We start from the raw sequence: 24,760 nt of genomic DNA on the forward strand, positions 1-24,760 counted from the left end.
TGCACAGGTTGGGTGTAGAGTATGCTGCTATTTGCACTTGTGCATGATATTAATTTATATATATATATTTTTTGAATATATTACATATATTTTTCACTGGTTCACTGTGCACTTTAGTACGGATGTTTGCACAAATTCCCCTTCATTGTTTACACTAGTATTATTGGAACTTTGGTTTTCCAGTGCACTGGTTGCACAATATCGCTGTTACTGAGCATCTTTAAGAATAATATTGAGATTGGCAGTACCTGTAATATTTGTATTCTTTTTCCTCCGTATCCTTCTATATTTATTATTGCTAGTGTTATGGGGAAAACACAGTAATAGACTGCCCATATTTAGTACCGTTTTACTAGGATATAGAACAGCGCAACACCACCCCCTCTAGTCATTGATACTCAGGGTGTGGCGTATCTTCCTCAGGGGAGCTTCCTCATTACCCCCTGAGGAAGATACACCACACTCCGAGTATAGACACACGTAAGGGTGGTTAATATACATGATTTGACTTAGTGTTAAAAAAAAAAAAAAAAAAAAAGCTAGTCACACACTCCAAGGTGAGCTCATTACCATAAGTGGTTTCAGGATTTCACCTATGCAAGATTCAAAATCACGGCTGGATGTAGAAGCATGTTAATTTGATCACTGGAGATCACGTCATTTTGCATCTATCTCACCACCATCAGTACTTTGTTTCTCATCACAGGCTGCTACAAAATACTGTTTAACAAATACCTCCGAAATATGCTGGAGGGGGTGTGGAATAAAAGTCACATTCCTCCACATTTGGTGGGAATGCTCTGTGTTAATGCCATTTTGGACTATGGTCAAACATAGCTCAGACAGCATGGGCACTTGAGAGCATCCCTGACCGCCGGGTCCACAGGACCCGGCGTATCAAGGATCACAGTAAACGGCTGCTCATCGTGGCCATTTACCACGTGATCGCTCCGTCAAATGACGGTCATGTTATGACGCCGGCTCCTCCCTCCCCTCTCTGTACCGAGCGGTACAGTGAGAGGGGAGAGATCGGTGTCAGCAGCGTTGTGGGCTGGATCTGCAGTGCCCACAGCGCTGCTCACCGACAATTAACCCCGCAATTCCCTGCCAATACTCTGCAATACCCAGCAATGCCCTGCCAATAATCTGCAATGCCCTGCCAATAATCTGCAATGCCCAGCGTAACGCTGCAATACCCTGCCATAAATTGCCATACCCGGTGATACCCAGACATACTCGGTGATAGCCTGCAATACCCAGCCATACTCTGCAATACCCAGCCATACCCGGTGATACTCTGCAATACCCAGCCATACTCTGGGATCCCCTGCAATACCCAGCCATACTCGGTGATACCCTGCAATACTCGGTGATACTCGGCCATGCTTGGCTGTACTCAGCCTCTGTATGTGGCCAGGCTGTGGAAGTCTCACACATGTGGTATCGCTGCAACTCAAAACATGTAACCAGTAAAAAAAATTTAAGTGTCGCCTATGGGGCTTTTTAAGTAGCGACGTTTGGCGCCATTCCATGAGCGTGTGAAATTTTGAAGGGTGACATGTTGGGTATCTTGACTCGGCGTAACTTCATCTTCCACATTATGCAAAAACATTGGGCTAACTTTACTGTTATGGTGTTTTTTTTAAAAGCACAAAACAGTTTTTTTCCCAAAAAAAGCATTGGGAAAAATTGCTGCGCAAATACCGTGTGACATAAAAAGTTGCAACGACCACCATTGTATTCTATATGGTCTTTGCTAAAAAACAAAACAAAAAACACATATATAATGTTTTGGGGTTCTATGTAATTTTCTAGCAAATATTTGATGATTTTTACATGTAGGAGAGAAATGTCAGAATTGGCCTGGGTGCTCCAGAACGCCTGATGGAGCTCCCTGCATGTTGGGCTTCTGTATGTGGCCAGGCTGTGTAAAAGTCTCACATATGTGGTATCGCCATACACGGGAGTAATAGCAGAATGTGTTTTGGGGTGCAATTTGTGATATGCATATGCTGTGTGTGAGAAATAACCCGATAATATTGTGAAAAAAATGTTTGCAAAGAATTGTGGGGAAAAAAACGACGTCTTCAAAAAACTCATCATGCCTCTTATTAAATACCTTGGGATGTCTTCTTTACAAAAAGGGGTCATTTGGGGGGTATTTGTACTTTTCTGGCATGTTAGGGTCTCAAGAAATTAGATAGGCCGTCAGTACTTCAGGTATGATCAATTTTCAGATATTGGCACCATAGCTTGTGGACTCTAACTTTCACAAAGACCAAATAATATCCCCAAATTTGTACTTATTTTTACCAAAGATATGTAGTAGTATAAATTTTGGCCAAAATGTATGAAGAAAAATTACTAATCTGCTACATTTTATAACAGAAATTAAGAAAAAATGTTTTGTTTTTTTGTTTTTTTACAGTATTTTCGGTCGTTCTTTTATAGCACAAAAAATAAAAAAACTCAGCGGTGATTAAATACCATCAAAAGAAAGCTCTATTTGTGTTAAAAAAAGGACAAAAATTTCATATGGGTAGTGTTGCATGACTGAGTAATTGTCATTCAAAATGTGAGAGCACCAAAAGCTGAACATTGGTCTGGTTATTAAGGGGGGTTTAAGTGCCCAGTGGTCAAGTGGTTAATCAAATTTATTGAGTGTGGTTCTCGCGCCCATTTGCACCTGTGTACTTTTTTCCCAGTTGTGCGCTTACATTTGTGTGCGCATTATTTGCTTGCCACAGATTGCACCTGCACTTTATACCAGCTGTGTGTTTATTATTTATGCAATTACTCACCTGTGCATCTATAATTATAGATCAAGGCACGGATTATAATGCCCCGTACACACGTTCCGATTATCGGACCACAAAAGTCGCTTTCGGACAGATCGTTCGATAATCTGATCGTTAGTATGCAGCTTTCGACAGCCGATCACGACAGTCCATCCAACCAAATCCGAAGGGACAAACAGGAAAACTTTGGTCGGATGAAAGCCCATCGTACAACAATCGTGTAGTCAGTACAGTATGTGTCCGATAAAAGTCATTCGACAAACACCACGCATGATTGGAAACACGAAAATAAACCAGAAGGACACACGGGTCACATGTATTTGGCATCATTTAAAATACGTAGCTACGCACAACGGAAGAATTTTCCAGAATCGTACAACAAAAATCTTACACACATTTTGCACTGTTGTATTCGATCTTAGTTGTATGCAACAAAATGTGAACGATCTGTCTTACGATAATCGGAATGTGTGTACGGGGCATTAGGACCTATCTAGCGCAGCGTATGCGATTTTTATTTTATTATGCACGTATGTATGAGACGTGTTTAAAGCGGGAGTCCGCCGGGAGTTCCGCCGCTTTTTTTTTTTTTTTAAAAGCCAGCAGCTACAAATACAGCAGCTGCTGACTTTTAAAATAAGGACACTCAAAACCAGGATTTGTGCGTTTACACACGCGCGCACACACGCGCACACACACACGCGCACACACACACGCGCGCACACACACACACGCGCACACACACACACGCGCACACACACACACGCGCACACACACGCGCACACACACGCGCACACACACGCACACACACACACACACACACACACGCACACACACACGCACACGCACACACACACACACACGCGCGCACGCGCGCACACACACGCGCGCACACACACACACGCACACACGTCCCTGTTCTGCCTCTCGTACCTGCGATCACTTGTGGCCGTCGGCCACCGGTCACGGGCATCGGCACCCCCGCAGTGCAGCAGGTGTGCCTGCTTGCTATCCTGCTTAAAGGTGCTGATGTATAGCTATGATGGCTCGCGGGAGCGTGCAGTCCTGCCGCAGTATGAGGACGACGGCTGGTTGGCAAGTGGTTAGAACAAAGAACGACGACAACAGGGATAACAAAGACAAGTAGCTCGGGTAGCCCAAGCTTACTATGATTAAGGATCTGGGCCGACATGTTAACATTAACAATTACGCTCTCCTTCAATATTATTGGCAACATTAAAGAACATACCTTCATAATCGCACAATTATCGGTTTTTAGTAACATTTCAGCCACCATGGTGACAACTGCACCATCCAGTATATGGAAAACATAACAGCATAAATAACATGGGTTAGTGAGGTTGTATTCCCTCCCATTTTGGGCCTCCGGCCCCCAGGGATGCAACCCCTCAGTGATCCCTCCAGTTAACCAGAGCCCCACTGGGGGAAGATACCAAGGTGCACTAAATCCTGAGATGTCTCTATGCGGCATTGCTCATCTGTCCGTGTTTGTGAGGAGATATACTGCCTTAGGTAGATGTTTAGTAACATCTTGAGTGACAGTGTCCACTGTGTAGCCATTCAGCATGTAAGTCACTTTTAGCTGCTTGTGCTTGGTTGGAAAAATCCAGTTGTAGTACCGGTTAGCATCACTAGGTGTCATCTTTGGATAGAGCAATCCCAATAGGATCAACTGCCAGTATATAAAGCTGAGAACCAGCACCAATATAGAATGTCGGTTTCCAGGGTAGAAAGGTAAAAATGGGGGTGTTCCTCTAATAGTCAGATCACCAACAACATTTAACCAAAAAAATAATTGCAAAAGTTACTTTAACCAATGTTCGGGTGAAATAAGTAGAACATATTTTCATCTGTAGACCACATCCACAGAATAGGAAGAACTGAACAGAACATTGATTCCTGCTGCTCAAGTATTGTCCTGGAACCGGAATCCTTTGGCCGGATATGGGGATTTGCCATAGTTGAGGCCTGTAAGTTTGTTGAATTTAGATTTCTTGGATGAAGGCGGTTTTGACGGAGAGGCTCGCAGGGAATGAGAGGGTGTAGTTCCGAGCGTTGGGATTCCTTATACCATTCAGGTAGGTCAATTAGTGGTAGATTCAACTACTGACAAAAGGTTGGGATGTCCTCTGGTAGTCGCAGGTAGTATTGCTTGCCTTGGTATTTTGGGGAAGGGAAACTTCCATCTGTATGTTATCCCTTTCTCTCTCAGGACCACCAGCAGGGGATGCAGCGCTCGCCTGTTTTTGAGGGTAATGTGGGAAAGATCCTGGAATAGGGAGATAGGATGATCTTTAAAGATTATTTGATCATTCCTTCTGGATTTGCCCAGGATTTCTCCTTTAAGCGAGAAGCTTTGTAAGCAGCATATAATGTCTCTCGATGGTGCTGTGTCTGATGGGTGCAGGTTCAGTGCCCTGTGTGCCCCAATAAACTCTATGTCAGCGTCTTTAGGACGTTCCAGGAGTTCATTTAAAAAAGCTTGCAATGCTTGATTGTTCTGGGCAAATTCTACATTTTCAGGGATCCCCCTGACTCTAATGTTTTGCTTTCTCCCCCTGTTGTCAAGGTCCTCCAAATGTCTATGAATAAGGTGAGTGGCATGTGTGGACACAGCAGTCCCCAAATGCTCTATCGCCGTATCTCTTTAAGCCTTTGCGCTCTGTGCTAGCCAGTCGCTCATTGAGGGAGAGGAGGTCAGCTTTTAAATCAGTTATATCTGATGAGGTGTTTTTTTTTTTATATCTGCAGCTATCTGTGTCATCTCTGATAGCTGCACTGGATGATCTGTGTAATCTGTGTCCCTTACCATATCCTGCGAAGCTGACAGGGAGTCTTCACTGGGGTCTGCCTCGTGCTGCAGTGACGCCATCTTGGATTCAGTGCGGCCCTTTGTCTGTGGGGTTTGTGAGCCAAGTAACTCCAGAATACTGCGGTTTCCTGGCACAGGAGAGAGCGTTGCTGGCTTGGACCTGTAGTACACTTGTCCCGTTTGCCCATAGCCAAAAAGAGCACGCTGGAAGGGGATTATGAGCTGCGGTTGTGGAGAGCTCTTCTACTCAGCGTCCATTCCCGCTGACCGCCAAGCCACTCCCCCATTTATGGAATTAGAACTCTAGTGGAGAAATATATAGGCGTGTGACATCAACAGTAATCTCCTTGCCATTTGTTTGTTGATATGCAGTGACCACTCTTTTTTCAAATATAAAGCGGAGCTCCACCCATAAGGGGAAGAACCACTTGTTCACACCCTCCCCCCCCCTCCACTGCCACATTTTTGGGGGGAAAGGGGGGAGAGGGTACCTGGTTTTGACAGCTTCCCACTTCCAGGTAAGATTGCCGCACAGTTATCTACGACATTTTCGGCCCCTCCTCCTTCCCCACGCTGCCTTCTGGGATACACAGAGGTCCCAGAAGATGGCAGGATCATTCAGCAAGCCCCGCGCGACTCACGCATGTGCAATAGCTAACAGGCTGTGAAGCCGCCTGTTGGCGCCTGCACTCGAAGCGGACCGACAAAATGGCTAGGGCTGCCAGGATTGCGGTTCAGGTAAGTGTCGTTATATTAAAAGTCAGGAGCTACAATATTTGTAGCTGTTGACTTAAATTTTTTTATTTTTGTTTACAGACTGGAACTCTGCTTTAAGCTCAAATAGAAATGCCATAAATGTCATCAATATATGTTATGTACGAGGACAGGCTCTTGCAATGTTTTGAGGACATTTCTTAACTATAGTGTGGGTACTAACCCGCTGACACCAGTCGCATGCAAATACGTGGGCGCTCGGCGGGTAAGCCTTGGAGCCTGAGCAACCTCATATTTGTGTGTATACAGATGTGCTGAGAACGTGTGCCCTGCACAGTTACCAGTGACCAACAGAAAGCTCCAAATCATGACTTGTGTTTGGGTTTACGATCATATGACCGCCATGACAGCCAATCCCAGCGGTTACATGATCATAAACCCTGCCCTGCCTCCCGGCATCATAAACCTCTTAAAGGGCCGAGAGGCGCCAGCACCAAAGGATCAAGATTTTCCCCACTTAGGCAACATATATTTTGCATATAAATAGGTTATAATTTTTTTATATACTTTTTCAAGTGTCAGTTCCTGTCTGTGCTGACCCCTGCCCCCTCTACCTGCTGCTATGGAGGCAGAGCACCTGTGCCTGTGTTGTGACAAAATGACCAACCTGGCAGAATGTGCAACCCACGTTACTTCCTGTGATGTGGAATCAGCTTCATCTCCAAACCGAGCGGACTGCGCACACGCAATACGTCATGCATCCTTTCAGTGGCTGACGTCAGTGCACAGAGGAATTTGCTCGACAAAATGGTCGACCGACTACTGCGCATGCGCATGGCACAAATCAGAACTTATGACATTTACGTTGCCAAGCCAACCTTGGTGCACCTTACACCCGACCACATCACACCTACAGTAAGAAGGCAGATAAGTAGATAAGCTGACTCGATTGCTGAAATTAGTTTGCAAATTAAAAACAGGGTTTGGTATAGCAAGATTTCCGCTGCCCCACCTTCTTACTGTAGGTGCGATGAGGTTTGGTGTAAGGTGTGCCCAATGGGTTTAGCAACGTAAATGTCATAAGTGTTAGAGGATTTCTGACGTGCGCATGTGCAGTAGTCAGCCGAGCATATTGTCGGGCAAATTCCTCTGTGCACGGACGTCAGCCACTGAAGGGATGTATGACGTGTGCGCAGTGCGCTCGGTGTGGCAATACAGCCGATTCCACGTCATAGGAAGTGACGTGGGTTGCATATTCTGCCAGGTTGTTCATTTTGGCAGAAAACCTGCACAGTTTTTTGTTCATTTTTTTTTACAATTTCAGGCAAGATCAAAGCTTTTTGTATCTGTGAACCCATAAAGTAATTAACAGAAGTGCCAGCTGCAGCAGTCATTGGTGCACCAAAATGTAAACAAAATAGGAGTTGATTGCAATATGTGCAGAGTTGGGGTGCCATCACTGCTCTGCTGTGCCTATGTTTCTACTATTAGCCTCTCTGCTCTGTTATTAGATAAATGAGAGGCTGTTCTCAGTAAACTCAAATTATAGTGGGGATATTACAAAGCGTAATTTGAGTGACAGCACTAGGTCTACTGATGACAGTGCAGGCAGAAGTTTTAGGGCTTTTTAATATCACAAGATTATCAATAATTACAGGGAGATTAAATGCATTGAACAAGGAAATTTAACATAATCATATGGAAGGAGTGTTAATGATGACCACCAATGAATACTAAATCAGGGGCCTATGCTTTATATTGAGAGGCTTTAGATGTTCTGCTGTGTTAGTCTTTATTTTCCTTAAGAGCAACTAATCCACTAAATCAAATGTTTCTCAACTCCAGTCCTCAAGGCGCCCCAACAGGTCATGTTTTTCAAGCTTTCCATTATTTTGCACAGGTGATTTGATCAGTTTCACTGCCTTAGTAATTACCACAGCCATTTCATCTGAGGGAAATACTAAAAACATGACCTGTTGGGGGTACTTGAGGACTGAGTTGAGAAACATTGCACTGAACTAGCCAAATGTAGAATATAATCAAATTTAAGTACATATGGTTATGTGCAAACAAAGCATTCAGTGGTATCAAAAAGGCCCTCATCACCTTGTGAGTGCTTTGTACAATCTTTTTGAGTCACAGGTGAAATGATCCATCCACACAATAATGTTATAATAAAAGAACAGATATAGACACAACTGGTTGAGTAAAAAAGGATACTATTCAAATGAGGTTTGCAAACTAATACATAATAATTAAAGCGGAACTTCAGTCATTTTTTTCATCTTTCCATCTATTAAATCTTCTGCCCTTGTTGTTTTAACTTTGGATTTTTTCTCTGCCAGTAAATACCTTATACAATCCACTTCCTGTTTTTTGTCTGGTAAAAAGCCTAGGCTTATGACATCATGCACAGCGCTCTCATGAGAGTTTGCCAGGAAAAAAGGGTGGGTGAGTCATACGAGGGCCAATGAAAGCTGCAGAGCTGGAGGTGTGCCTCTGTGTAAATCCAGGAAGTGAACAGGCAGCAGCTTCAGCTGCCCGCAGTTAAAATTTTTGCAGCCAGACTCAGGGGAAGGAGATTTCTGCAGGATATTTGGCAAGTACAGAATCACAATATATATATATATATAAAATAATATGCAAAGTGGTTGGATGGAAGCTTCAGAATGGCAAAGATGTTTTGATTACAAATTATGTGAGCAGACTGCGGTTCATCTTTAAATTGAAAAATAGTTTCTATGAATATTGAACAAAAAAATTTAAATGCAAGAATTCGACAAGGAACAATGAAATGAAGTATATATTACAAATAATAATAATGAACAAAATTGAATAATTAAATACTCTGGAAAGCACCAGAGTTCTGTTTTGAAGAATTGTTGCTCAAGCCATCAAAATGACAATTGCTTAGATATATCAGGCTAAAGATAAGGTAGCTATCAATCAGCGCAATTAAATCCTGTAAAACATAAAGCTGCTTAACACTCCAGGTCAAATTATCAAATCCCATTAAACAAAATAATATAAAAGTGCAGCGCTGAGAGAAACACAGCAAACAAATGAAGTTCATATACAGCAGAACACACAAGCACCAATAATGAGTGTCCAAAATAGTGCCATGTGACCCTTCTGTTCATTCTGGGGGCCACTCATTTAGGTATTACAAGTGGCGGAGGTGCTTCATGATCGTACATAGAAGCACTATATCGGACACTTGTTCTTGGTGCTCGTGTGCTCTGCTGCCTATCAACTAACTTCATTCGTTTGCTATACGTTTCTCTCAGCGCTGCACTGATTTATATTACATCAGGCTAAAGAGACTCATGTATGATCTGGGAAATGTAGATTTCTGCACCATAAATAGAGAAAAGCTTTTTTGTATTATTCATTCCTTAGACTTATGAAGACTTAGAATAGTACGAGTCAAGAGATTTATTCCTTCCTTCTACTTATAAAAGAAAAAAAGAAAAAAAAAGACACACCTTCAGAGTAACCAGACTGTTTATATGATCATTCCGCTCATTTTAATTTTCAGAGCATTAGCAACCAAATAAATATATACAGGAATTTACAAGGTCAATCATAATCAAACAATAGAAAGATAAGGTAGCACAGTTCAGACCTTACCGATTATATTCTGCTCCTCGAAACAGATTTAATGGGTTTCGCCATACTTTACACTCTGTATTTGAAAATAACAAAGGTAACAAAATTAAACAACATAACAAAATCCACACCTTTAGAGCCAGTTCACACAGGGGCGACTTGTCAGGCGACTTAGACACCTGACAAGTCGCGTCCCGCTCTGTACTATGGAACCGTTCTAATAGGAGCGACTAAAGTTGGTCAGACTCAGAAAATGGTTCCTGTACTACTTTTGGGGCGACTTCAGGTGACTTGCATTGACTTCTATACAGAAGTCATTTTGCAAACCACCACTGAAGTCGTGTGCAGGGCGCCTGAGGCAGACGCACTGCAAGTCGTGCTGCCTCAGTGTGAACCGGCTCTAAATCTGATATTTGCATTACATATTTCATATAGATCTACACGGAAGAAAAGGCTCCAGGAATTATGTTTGAAAAGAACACAAATAGGCAAGTGAAAAGTGTTGATTACACTCATCTCTAGGCTTTTCTTTTTCTGACAGAGGTCAAATATAGGTCAAATGCAAGTCAATTTCACCTACAGTAAATTCTGAATGATCTCATAAGCACTTCAAACTGACGTGACTCTGTATTCAGCCATCAATGGCCATCCCTGAAAGTAGATCTGAAGAGATGGGGATACCACTGGCTTAAAGTGTTACTAAACCCACAACAGTAAAATCAGTCTGTATATGCAGTAAATCATGGTGGTTATACTCACTGTGGAACCTAAAGGGGTTATTCCTCTGCATTGTCTAAAAAAGCCTGTTTGATCCTGTCTTCTCTGATTCTCTCCTCCTTCCACTGTCCCCAATATATTTCCTGATAATACAGAGCCAGTGGACAGGCTGCACATGCTCAATTTGGTGTGTGTTGCTGTTTTTTTTTTTTTGCATGTGATAAGCACAGGGCTATTCAGCACTGTCCAGATAGAGGGTGGAGGGTCCTGCATCCTGATAGGACAGTCAGTGCAGAATGAAAACGCCTCCTACAAGCTTTAACCAAACGCCCCCAAAAGACTGCTATGTACTATTGATGAGAAAAGGTATTTAGCAGTTTATATTTACTTAAATAATTGCATTTCCATGTTGTGTATACTGTGGGAGACCAGTTATCGTAATTGCAGGGTCCTGGGTTTAGTAACATTTTAATGGTTTATAGAAGAACTATGGAGGAAAAAATATATTTTTTTCCCATGCAGTGGGACTGTGCCCGCACTGCATGGGTTGACTGCTCTTTTTTGTCTAGGGGATTGAGTAGAGGAGATATACTTACCTAATCCACAGACTGCAAGACCTGCCCCCACGGCTCCTGCCCCCCTACAGACTAATGGACTGTTCCTGACATAATCACTCCCATAGACTGGCTCTGGACATGAGGATGGCAGGAACCATCCACTGCTGGATGTGGGGGAGTGCAGTTTTCTGGAGGGTCGAAGGACCAGGTAAGTACGGCTTTCTATTGCTCCCCAAGAAAAAATGTGCAGTTAACCAATGGATTACGAGCAGAGCCCCACTGCATAGGAGAATAAAATTGTTTCATGGAGTTCTGCTTTAAGCCTTTGCGCTCTCTACTTTCTACATTTTTCAAATGGAATCGGTGACAGCGATGGTTATGTATTAAGCAGGCCATACACAGTGCAAATTTCTTTGCTGCAACCACGGGTTAGCGTACACCATCCTCACCAGGAGAAGACCGTGATTATCAATAGCGGCTAAAGCAGCCACTAGCGATAATCATAAGAAAATCCGGCAGACAGGCTGTAACCAAGATGATTGATTAACTTGGTACATTCAGCCTGCCCATTAACATAATCTCAGCCGGTTCCTGCTGAACCAGCCGAGATTTGAACCATGGATGGCCGGCCTTAGACTTTATTAAGGCCACCATCCTTTATACTTGTGCCAGATAAACAATTACGTAGATAGGCAAGCCAAGATCAGGACGACTACCCTCAGAGCTTATATATATTCTTTTTTCTTTCTGGGGAAAAATACATGTAAAAAGCCCTTTAAATAGATCAGCAAATATACAATCTCTTCTCCTTTCTACAAGCAGTATGAGGGATGGGGGGGTGCCAGGAGAATGTTGTAGCGGTTTGAGATTGGCATGCCACACACAGACGTACCAACTCACTATTGTCCACCATGATCTTGCCATTTCAGGAACAGGCAGAGAATGCATGGTGTAGCAGCCTTGAGCAGGTAGATAGCGGGAGAGCTTGTATATTTTGAGAATGCATTTGTAAAGGCAGGTTTTGGTTCTCTATCCCAGCGGGTTTCCCATTAAGAAAAGGAAAAATGTTGGATACCACCCAGCATGCCTGTCACTTTACCTTGTGGCACCTTCAGGCCTGAAACAGACATCACAAAACATATCAGAGACACATGGGAACGTCCCCCTGCCCTTAACATGCTGGATGAGAGCTAGTGACTACCAGCACTTTCCTGGGCACCCTGTGTGCAAGATGGAGGTGGATGGCAGTCGCCTGAAAAATATCTCTCTAATATGTCTATCTATAGGTGTGTAAATACATGTGTGTCAGATTGTATATACATATGCTCTGGTTTGTACACTTTACATGTAAATATACAAAAACTAGCAAAAAAAAAAAAAAAAAAAAAAAGTTAGAATCACTTAGAAATGTCCTTGAAAGCAACTATCTTTATCAATGTATTGTTAAATAGACTTAAAATACAGCCAAGGCATATCACAATTTTACAAATAGTTGCTAATGATGGAAATTACCCATTTGTCATATATTTGCATATTATTGCAAAGTTCTACTTCAAGCAACCATTCTGTAGGGTCCTGACTTTACAAATGTAGGTTTTCAGATTCACAAACAGCTGAAACTGACATAGCTTTCTCAGGAAACAAGTCAGGCTCTTGTTTAGAAAAATGAAGGTTATTTCATGCATCAAGTTTCCAAGAAACTTAACATTTTATACAAATACGTCTCGGCTAGCATCTTCAAAGAAAGAAGGCAAGTGGCATCTAATCAGGACAGATGTATTTCTGCAACTTGCAAATGCAAAGACAATGTTTAAATGGGCAAAAGAACACAGTTATTGGATGGTGGAGGATTAGAAAAGGGTAATATAAATGGATGTGTAAGTTTGAGGTGTTTAGATCAAGATGACAAACATGCGAGATGTAGAGCAAACCAAAGGGTGCTGGAGGAGTGTTTGATGCTTTCTGTCAAGCATGGTGGGGCAAACGTGAATGGTATAAGCCTATAAGGGTTGCTTGGATAATAAAAAGGTGGGACATAAAAACACAAAATGCATGGCCCAACGAACCAGAAATGGTTTCACTCTTTTACATCATGCCATCCCCAGTGGTCAGTGCTTGATTTATACAAATTTTATTATGCAACAGGACAATAAATCAGAAGCATACATCTAAGCCACACAAACTAAAGTAAAAACAGGAAACTGAAATGGTTTGATAGACAGGCATTTGACCAGGTCGGATGGATTAAATACAAATTTCTGCAACCAACTAAACATTGCGATTCTGCTCACATGCTTGTACATGCTGTAGTGACATAAGAGGAGGCAGGAGAAACCATAGCGCAGTGATTGCAAACCCATGGCACGTGTGCCACAGCTGGCACGCCGAGCCCTCCGACCAAATGAAGGGTTTATTTTTGCTTACACAGTCATCAGTGAAGGTAGGTTTATTGATGCTATCTTGAACACCACTTTCCAGAAACCACTGCATGTGCATCTCCTAATTTGATCCTATTCCCGCTGTAGATCAGAACCAGTACCGACCCAAACCGCTTGCATCCACACCAGAGTCGATCCATGAGTGACCAAACCAACTCACAAAGTCCACGATAACCTGCCTCTGGATATCGCCACTGTCCCTACCACTGACATCTTTGACACACTGCAGGATGAAACCCCCCAACCCACACGCTCTGAAATCCTGCATGCAGTCAACAGGTGTACTGCCTCGGTGGATGGCCTGAAAGAAACAGTATGCCTCTTGCCGCAAGATCTCCAGAAAATAGGGGAGGGAACCACAGCTGTGGAGAGCAGGGTTAGTGACATGGAAGATCAATTACCCCCCACTCACCAGAGACACTAGGGCAGCACTACAACAAGCCGCACAAGCCAATGCTAAAACAGATGATAACTGCCTGCAGCAGAATAATGTTTGCATCACGGGGCTCCCCGAAAAGACTGAGGGCCGGGACCCCACAGCATTTTCAGGACAATGGCTGCAAGATGTCTTTGGCAAAGAGGCCTTCACATCACTGCCTGCATTTGAGTGGGCCCATTGCACACCCCCTCAGCCACTCTCACCCGGTAATCCACCGAGATCCATGCTGGCAAGGCTCCTGAACTACAAGGATCGCAAGATAATACTTAGGCTGGCACAGGAGAAAGGCTCTGTCCACTTTAACGGGACTAAAGTTTCATTCTACCCCGATTTCTCGGCTGATGTACAGCGGAAGAGATCTACATCTGCTGATGTAAAGAAACGTCTACAAAAACTCCAAGCGACCTACACCTTGCTGTTCCCGGCCAAGACCTCAGACGACGCCGAGACACCGACAGGGGATACCGATAACCGAAAACCCACTTTGGCAGGACCGGTATGATCTTTGATGTTAATTTTCCAGTTTAGCACTTTTACAGCGGGACACCTTACAGTTTACCTAGCTCAGCGATATGAACAGCTTCCGCCACGAAGCCAAGCGCTATGTTCAGCACCATGCAAAAGTTTGTAAGTCGTGCCTGCACTACTCTACTATGCTTCACTGTGTCCCAGTTAAGGGGGAACTCTTGCTGGTACCCAGTTGGCACCTGTTTAGTAGACACTGGCCTGGGGGGGGAGAGGGAGCAGATCACTCCCACCCCATTCACGGTGGCCACGGTCACCCAGCAGACCAGACACATGATACTTTCTACATCTGCCATTGTTGCACGCTTGCGCTCTCTGTTTTGCAACCTACAATTCATTAGCTTCTTGAGCATGACCTAACATTTTTCCTGCCTTCAACCTTGTGTCGCATGCAGTCAGTGGGTGGTTGCCTACAAGATGAAAATGTGTGACAGCGCTGCAATGATAACAAGGTCCAACTTTCCAGTGATGATGCAAATATATAGAATATGAAAAAAATATATATAATGCAAAAAGTCCCAAATTACTGATCAATAGTAGCTTTATTAGTTGTTTCCAATTATTAATCATGGAATCATTAGTTTACTTTATCCATCCTTTGGAAGTTGGCGTCTTAATAGGGTTATTGGTAATGATCTATATGATGATTGCCTTAATAGTTTCTCCATTTTTGTTTTGGGTTCATATACATGTTGATTCTTATTCTTATTTGTATTCATACTTATTTATCAATTGATATGTATGTACGGTTCACACTGTTCCTTCTATATAACTTCATGTCCTCAATTTCGGCCATGTTTCTGAACCCTATTAATTCTATTCAGTCCGTGACTGGAAGTGGTCACAAATCAGCGCCTTCCATTTTATTAAACAGGAAGTGCGTCTTAAAAAGCGTGCCATGTGTATACATTGTGTGCTAATGACACGAGGAAGTGCTACTGCGCATGTGCGGGCATTTTTGAACGGCATAGCTGGCTATGTTCTTGAAGCATACTACATCTATATAGTGGTCACAAAGCGGCGATTTCCGATTGTTTAAATTGGAAGTGCGCCAAGCGGCGTGCCGTGTGTTTGCATTGTATCCCACTGACACGAGGAAGCGATACTGCGCATGTGCTGTCGTCTTTGAATGCCACAGCTGCATCCAACTCAGGTAATTACTTCCCATTCATACTGTACACTATATAATGGTCCCGCCACAGCCGTCTGGCATCTCCTCCAGATGAAGCCACGTGGGAGGTGTTGAAACTAGTAGAGGTGGAGCCTGGCGGTGGACTGATCGACAGACTGTTCCTAATTCTAGATTTCATGCTTTTAATTGTTTTAATAAATGTGAGTTTTCTTGCTAGCTGGGATGGAGGCTTTATCATTTAACCCATCGGATACTGCACTATAGGAGGCACTTTTTCTTGTTGTTGTTTCATATGCATTTCAACAATACTGGTCTTAAAACGTGAAAGCAGTAAAGCAGATGAGACTTAAGTCGGCTATTGATGGTGTCGCCTGATTAAAGATCACAGAGGATTCCTTTAAAGGCTTAGTGGCACTAAGTGCAAAGGAGCATTTGACCCCTAGAGGTCACATAAAGGAGGTGAGCGGCCATTGCATGTGGTGGTGGGAGCACTCAGGATAAAAAGTTTTATTAGAAGAGCCATCACTGTGGAGGATCTTTGATTATTGGACTTTTTTGCATAATTTAATTTATATTATTATTTTTTGCATTATCACTTGATAGTTTCTCCCCCCCCCCCCCGATATAACATTTATCATTACAGTGTTATCATTTTAGCGCTATTTTATTTTTAATATTGTTTCTCGTGGGACTTTCTTGCATTATATACATATATTTTTTTTCTTACTCTATGTATTTGCATTATCGCTGGAAAGTTGCACCTTGTTAACATTGCAGCGCTGTCACACTTACATTTTCATATTGTTTTTTGTGGGAGCACACTATTGACAGCTGCAGAAAAATTGTCATATAGATTATATATATATATATATATATATATATATATATATATATACACACACACACACACACATCAAAATAACTTCACCTATTTGCGCGCCGCTACTTTGTTTTTATTGGTTACCTACAAGACAGTGGGATTTACAAAGTGTGCTATGGCTACCACTCTAATAGTGTCTTGGAACGTCCGGGGAGTGCATGATCTGTTAAAACGCATGATTAGCTGTTGTCTAAAGAAATTTCATCCAGCCATACTAGGCCTGCTGGGGACTCGCCGCACAAAGGACATGGTGAATTTTATGCAATATCCTTGGGTGGGCAAGGCATATCACTCCACTCACTCTGCCTTTTCCCGCGGAGTGAGTGTGCTGATCCATAAGTCCTTGACTTAGCAGGAATTAGATTCAATGTTTGACCCACAGGGGCAATATGTGTTTTTGTATAGCAGAATTTTTACATTAACTGTGATTATTGCATTTGTGTATATCCCCCGTCCATATTCTAGAGAGATTATACAACACCTTCTGTCATACTTGGTCGACAAGCCAGAAGTTCCCACCATGATTCTGGGAAATTTTAATGGGTACCTGGACCCTAGGTTGGACAGGCATCCTCCGGTCCAGCCTCCATCAGGCAAGAGAGGCACTATTCTGAGCCATCTGCTGGCGGAGTTGGGATAGACAGATGTCTGGCGTGGGAAATACTCGACAACCAATTTTCGTGCTTCTCCAAAACTCATGGCTCGCTTTCCTGCATAGACCTATCGGCTCTTCACATATCCTTACCTTAGTCACTAAAGTAGAATACTTTCCCAGGGGCATATCAGATCACTCACTTATGGTGGCACGTCTGACCACTGGTCCAACTATCTCCCTGCCGAAAGCCCCATGTAAATTAAAAGCCTTTTGGCTAAAACTTTTTTCTTCCCATGAGAGGATGGTGAAACAAATAGAGGGATTTTTCCTTATCAATCAATCATATCCAAATACATAATTGAGGTGGGATTCCTTTAAGGCACCTTCATAGCGGAAATTGTGGCCATAAAATAGAATTCCTCTGCCCTCTTGGAGCGGGTGGAAGATCAAGTACGACAGTTGGAGTTCTATGTCACAGACCCATCTGATTCTGCGGGGGAGGCATGGATATCTAGCCAGGATTCCCTGTACCGATTGAGATCCTCCGCAGCAGAGCAGAAACACTTTTTTTTTTTTTTTTTTTTTTTTTTACTAAGCAGGCATTCTATGAGGGGGACAAAACAGGTCAGTTGTTAGCTAGGATCGCTAGGTCTCAACAGACCTCCCCAGCTATAGAGGCCATTCGGTGCTCCAACGGGCAAATGGTGAATGACCCTGAATGAACTCATGAACACTGAATTAGCATATTTTCACACTGAATTGTACAGTCCTTGTGATGGGTACTCTGATGAGGCACTACAGAGTTATTTAGAAAATAACTCCCTGCAGGTTCTGACACGTCAGGCTCACCAGGAGCTGGAAGCACCACTCATGTTAGATGAGTTGAAAGAGATGGTTGCCTCTTTTCCTACCTGCAAAGCACCAGGGGATGATGGGATCCCCATGGAAGTCTACACCCAGTATGGGGCAATGATCCTACCTAAACTACTAGAAGTATTTAACTCCTCGTTGAAAATGGGACAGCTGCCCACAACCTTGTCCAGGGCAAATATCATACTACTGCTTAAACCAGTAAAGGATCCAGTGGATCCAAGCTCATATAGGCCCATCTCCCTGTTGCAAAGTGACGTAAAAATATTTGCCAAAGTACTAGCAATAAAACTTAACAGAGTTGTCCTCTATTGTTCACCCAGACCAGGCAGGCTTCATGCCGTGCAAATCCACTGCGTCCAACCTCAGAAGACTTTTTGTGAACATGCAAACCCCAGCAGATAATGCTGACCACAGGGCACTGTTGTCTCTAGACGCCAATAAGGCATTTGACAGTGTCAGCTGGCGCTATGGGCTGTATTGTCCATATTTGGATTTGGTACTAGGTTCATTGCTTAGACACGGCTGCTGTATAGTTCCCCACAAGCCACAATACGCATGTCTGACAGGATGTCCCCTGTCTTTGCACTGGGCAGGGGGACCAGGCAGGGATGCCCCCTGTCCCACCTGCTCTTTGTACTTGCCATTGAACCGCTTGCAGTCCAGGTGCTTGACTGCCCACAAATCAGAGGATTTCGATTTGGTGAACTGCATGAACAAATGTCCATTGTTGCTAATTTCGGCCTCTATTCTGGCCTTATCAACTGGTCCAAATCCACACTGATGCTGCTGGACAGGGGCACCTGGGCTGCGAAAAGTACACCCCTGTCCTATGCCTATAGTGAATACCTTTAAATACCTAGGCATTCATATATCCCCCAAACTTACTGATTATTATAGCCTAAATATATGCCCCTTACCAACCCATTTCAGGGATAAAATAAACTTATGGAACAGACTTAAAATGTCTTTAGCAGGGAAAACTACCTAATTAAAGAGGATTTTTATGCCCCAATACCTGTACCTACTACACAATATCCCTGTGGTTATTCCACTAAAGATATTCCGTGTGGTAAACTCTTTATTCAGACTACTACTCTGGCATACCAGTCCCCCCAGGATAAAATTGGAACAGTTGCAATATCCAAAGGATGGGGGAGGTTTAGCTCTCCCCAACCCTTGGCTATACTAGCTGGCCGCACAGCTGCAACACTTGATAGGAGCCGTGTCTCCCAACCCTGTTGGTTCATCAGCTAAACTCATGCCGATAGGCACGAGGGCAACGTCTATACCAGAGGGCCTGGAAGCACAGCGGTTTCAGTAGCCTAACAAATGCCCATCTACACACATCTCCAAAAGGTGTGGAATAAGGTCAAGCAATTTCAGCAAGAGGTGCACGATTTACAGCCCACTGTGGGAGAATAGATCATGTGAGAAAATTGCCAAACTCCAACAGGGACCCAGGTGGTATGACCTAGGCATTACTCACCTCATGCATGTTTTTCACAATGGGAGACTGCTCTTTTCCAGACCTACAAACCAAGTTTGCACTACCATCTAACATGCTATTCTACTACCTACAGCTACAACATGCTGTTAAAGCTCAAGGCACCGCAGTAGAATGGGTACAATCACCTACCCCTATTTTCCACATACTCCAAAACACCACGGAAATAAAGGGCAAAAACTCCCAAAGCTTATGCTCCTTTCCACATTTCTAGAGGGACACCCTATGAAAGCAGTAGCCCAGCAGGAGGAGGACTTAGGCCCTATTTTGGGGGCTCAGTGGGAGGAGGCCCTTCAATCTGTTACCACATGTTCAATTAATGTATCAAATGTATATATTGCTGAGAGCACACTATACTCCAGTAAAATTATATAAAAAAAAATGGCCAAGCTTCCTGACTTATGTGGAAAATGCAAAATAGTGCCAGGTGACTTAATACATCTCCTCTGGTGTTGCTCCATAGATATTGGAGGGAGATCCTGGCCACACTCAACTGGGTATTCCAAACCAATGTTCCTCTTGATCCTCTCTGTTGCCTTTTAGGTATACTGGAGGGGGCAATCCCAGAGGAAATGATGGAGACAGCAATCGAGAGACCTTGTTTCAAGCTAGGAAAACAATTCTTATGGGATAGTAGTCTGCCACTCCACCTACGGTTATGTCCTGGATTCAACACATGGGAAATACTCTCATACAACAAAGATACAAGAAAGTCCCAGGAAATTTGAAAAACTATGGGCCTCATGGCTGGATACACCAGGAATTATTCCCAAAGTGCTTCTTCAATTAAGATTGCTTAAATGCCTATAGAGCAAATGGTTGTATAGGGAATTGAATGGGCGAGAGATGCTTAACAATGTGCAGGAAAACATGGATGAGGTCGCATGGATTAGAGAACGTGCTGTACTGCCATTTACAGATGAACAATGCTTATACCATGATGTACTCACCTATACAGGTTATCTAAATGTTATGGTTATTTTTTTATGTACCTGATTTCTCAGACGACAAACTGAAGTGTACGGTCATACTTTTATGGATATGCTTCTTACTTTGCACAATAAAAAAACATATACACATATATATATATATATATATATATATATATATATATATATATATATATATATATATATATATATATATATATATATATATATATATATATATATATATATATATATATATATATATATTTTACACACACACACACACACACACATACATACAAACATACGCTATCCGCTGGCTGATTTTTTTTTTTTTATGTGAAGCTGTAAGAAAAATAATAAAATAAAAAAAGTTGTTTTAGATATGGCCTTTCACTTCATTTGTGGACACAAATGTGGCATTTTTATGTTAAACACTATTATAACCCATTGCTTATTTGAAAGTCAAGGGTAGAAACACTCTGAGCAGTGGATAGAGTATAGGTGGGTTATAACCCGTCAGTCTTTCTGCCATCTGTGTCCATTGGAAGATCACCAGAACTAGTGTCCACATTGGAAGATTTTCCCTCCATTATTGTTAGACAACACAAAATTTGGTATTTTCTTTCACTTACACTTTTGATAACAGTGAGTAGGACAAATAGAGGGTGAATCTCCTTAAAAGAGACAAAAACCTGACGGGGGTTCTATTTCCACACCACACTGTCCAAAACTAAAAATAAGTGTTGCCTTTAGTTACACTTTAACTATTTTCACACCGTACACAAGACAATTTAAGAAACGTTTAGCGGTTACCATCATAATTGGCTTATACCTGAGACACTTTGTCGACTTGAGTCAGCATCTCCATTACTTGTGTTCGAGTTACTTGGTGTGTTGTTGTCAACGCCTCCCAACAGAGGGCGCAAGTGACTCACAGAGACTTGTTCAATGAATGATGTTCCATACTTCCGAAAATACCACCATTCAAATATCTAAAAGATAAAAACAAAATTGTTACTTATGAAAGCAAACCTGGAAAAGGGTGGAATTTGTATTGCACATAATAAAAGTAATCCTGCAGGTAGCGGTGAAAACAATTGCCTGGGATAGCTACCACAATCGCTATTCACTATATTCAACAACAAAAAAAAGCCACAACACCAATGAAACTCTAAACAAGAGAAGGGAAGAATTGCATACAGTTCATTGAAGCTGGCTCAAATATTCCTCTTGATCTTACTCTTTTTGAGGGGCAGCTTTTAAAGAACTTTAAAGATTACATATAGTGCATTTCTAATGAGCACATAATTTGAGTGTTTTATACATTTATATACAGTGCCTTGAAAGTTTCCACGTTTTGGCATGTTACAACCAAAAACTTAAATGTATTTTATTGGGATTTTATGTGATAGACCAACACAAAGTGGCACATAATTGTGAAGTGAAAACCTCTTAGGCCCCCCATCCCCCAAATACTTACATGAGCCCAATTTCCTGTATAATAATAATTTCAATCCAACACTGTGCCAGAGAGCAGCAGCACTTCTCTCTCTCTCACAAAAGGACATAGAGGAAGCAGCAGGAGCTGCTGCTGCCAATCAAATTCTGAGGACTGAGCGGTGGCAAGCCATGGTGTGCTGAACAAACAACACTTTGTGCCCCTTTAGCAAGTGGCGTGCTAGGGGGGGCACTTTAAAAGGGAGGAGGAGCCAAGAGCACTGATGGGAGACCCTGAAAGAGGAGGTTTGGGGACCTCTCTGTGCAAACCCATTCCATCAACCAGGACAAGAACATCCATTTGGCTTCAAAAATAGCTAATGTAGTGAGATACAAGCACCTAAACACTCATATGTGAACAGGGGCAATTTAAACAAAAGGGGCTTGTTGAGCATTCTGGAGCCTGGGGATAAAAAAGCTCAGGGTAAAAATGTTTAAATTTGCTCCTGTGTTTTCTTTCCTACAGAATGAAAATAACCTAAAAAGTGTATCTAAAGCCAAGGATTTGTTTTTGTTCTTTGTGTCCTCTGGGAAATTCCTCTTTGCTTGCTGTCATGGGGACACAAAAAGTGAGAGGAAATTGCTCCAAAGTGATGGGAAACTGCAGTTGTCACCAGAACAATTCTACTCACTGGAAGATTTCCCCCTCACATCCAGTCCTGGAGACATCTATAAAATGTTGGCATTTCCATCACTTTTTATTCTGTTGACAATGGTCAACAAAATAGAGAGGGTGAGTCTAGACAGCAAGACGTCACACTTTCCACAACTAGAAAGGAAGCTTCTGCTTTAAGACATGAGTGCTTAAAAATTCAGATTATACTTCATGCTTTACAATGCTGGGCAATAGCTGAATTTGCTGCTCCTTCTCAATGTGAATATCCAAGTCGGATAACTCAATGAAAACAATCAGCCACAAATAGAGTGCATATTTTAAAAATTGTTCAAATGTATATCCAGCCAAAACATTTGTCAGGGCTCCTGTTACCAAGGCAGAAAGTAAGAAAAGAAACTCAAACAGTATCACAGAAAAACATTTTTATTTTTTCTTCAAATCGAGAGGAAAGCAGTAAAAACCTAAACAGGTGTTTAAATCCATCCCCTCTTAAGGCTGGGATCACACCGTTGTGAATTGGATGCGAAATCCCTGCATACAATTTGCAATTGCCCAGGTTTCTATGGAGCCAGTTCACATATCTCCGCAGCAGGTCTGGTGCATTTTGTGCATCTTTTGGTCTGTTTCAGGTCCGAAATCAGCCCAAAATTTGATGAAAATCGGACCTGAAATGGTAATCCAGCACACAATCGGACCCCTGCTGTGAGCTGCATGTGGCACATATGTGAGCAGAGCCTTATTCAAAGCTAAAGTTCTGGTTTTATACCTTGAGGGATCTAGCTATATAAATAAATTACTGCACGAACGTGGCAAGCATTCAACCATCCTCGATTAATTCTGCCTATATTTCTCTAAATACAGTCATTTCTAGCGCTATCTAGTGGCCCTAATGTGGTATTTTTTCTGATTGAGACATTTCAGAAAAAATACCGCATTATGGCCACTAGGTGGAATGGATACTTATAGCAAACCACTATAAAGACAATTACAGCCAGAATTCATCAAGGACAGACAAATGCTTATCCAGTGAATCTTCTTTACTAACTAGACCCCTAAAAGATAGAGAGTAATTGGACCAAGCCAAAGAGATCCCCTTGGATATCAATCTTTAAATTGCTTTATTTAAACCAGTTAGAAAAAGAAGGGAATACAAGCTTGAAGAATAATAAGAAAATACTCAAAATGCAGACAAACACAGCTAAATGGTGGTGAAAATAACATTCTCTATGAAATGAAGCCTGTTGAAAGATAGTGAGGAACTGCCTAGAACATAACCAGAAAGATTGTGGGAACCTCCAGTCATGCATCATTTTTATAAATGTTGGGCTGACGTTATAAAGAAGCACTGTGTTTTATGTGGGCTGTTTAGTACCACAATACACCCAAAAATGGAGCTCTCAGTTTGGGAAGGCACAAGTGGAAGTAATCCCCCTTTTGCTTCTTATATATAAAATTATTCTGGAAGCTGAAGTTGGCCAAATACAGACAGTAGTTGGAAGCCTGGGGAGGTCTTGGTAATCCACTAACCAATTCCATTATAGATCCATCGGCAAAGACCACGTTGTGTTTCGAATTAAAATAAGGACATGAATGAAGATACAAATACAATGTGCAAGATCCTATGCAATAAATGATATAGCCTAACTTATAATACAAACCAAAAACAAATTACGCTTATCGACCAATATACAAGGAGACTATGGTTGTAAGAATCAATAACATTATAATGGCCGGCGAACTCATGCGTTTGTTAGATAAAATCATTCTGAGATCAGTTTGTGCCTTGCTTTCACTCTTCCATTCAAATGTAAAGTGAACATATGGTTCATGTACCTCCAACACCTTCTACACTAGCCCAAAAGGTGCTGTCATAAAGCAGATATTTAAACTAATTTACAGAAACCTATAAACTAATACAAAGATAAAAGCAAAAATAAATACAATAAAAATGCAACATGTACATCTAAGAAGTACAATACATTCTGTATACATTGGAACTAATCTTGCATTTACCAACTTCATGATGGCTGTTCTAATGTTCTGCTGTCACTCGAACGTCTATAGCAGATATTTTAACACACTCGCTTTTCTTGTCAGAAGT

At 42.2% G+C, this 24,760-nt stretch overlaps 1 protein-coding gene across 7 annotated transcripts in view; it reads right to left on the reverse strand.

The window, feature by feature from the left end:
* Positions 1-24,760, reverse strand: part of ST7 (suppression of tumorigenicity 7) — a 249,405-nt gene that overhangs the window by 122,729 nt on the left and 101,916 nt on the right. For all 7 annotated transcript variants that reach the window (XM_077471736.1, XM_077471738.1, XM_077471735.1 and 4 more), the window contains 2 exons: positions 21,379-21,538; positions 9,976-10,030 (listed from right to left, as the gene is read on the reverse strand). In XM_077471736.1, the coding sequence (XP_077327862.1) occupies positions 9,976-10,030; positions 21,379-21,538 (215 nt within the window). The remainder of the gene's footprint in view (positions 1-9,975; positions 10,031-21,378; positions 21,539-24,760) is intronic.

The sequence above is a fragment of the Lithobates pipiens genome, unplaced genomic scaffold (genome assembly GCF_037356315.1).
Source record: "Lithobates pipiens isolate NorthernLeopardFrog02 unplaced genomic scaffold, aLitPip1_a1.2 Scaffold_8, whole genome shotgun sequence".
In the NCBI taxonomy this organism is placed as follows: domain Eukaryota; kingdom Metazoa; phylum Chordata; class Amphibia; order Anura; family Ranidae; genus Lithobates; species Lithobates pipiens.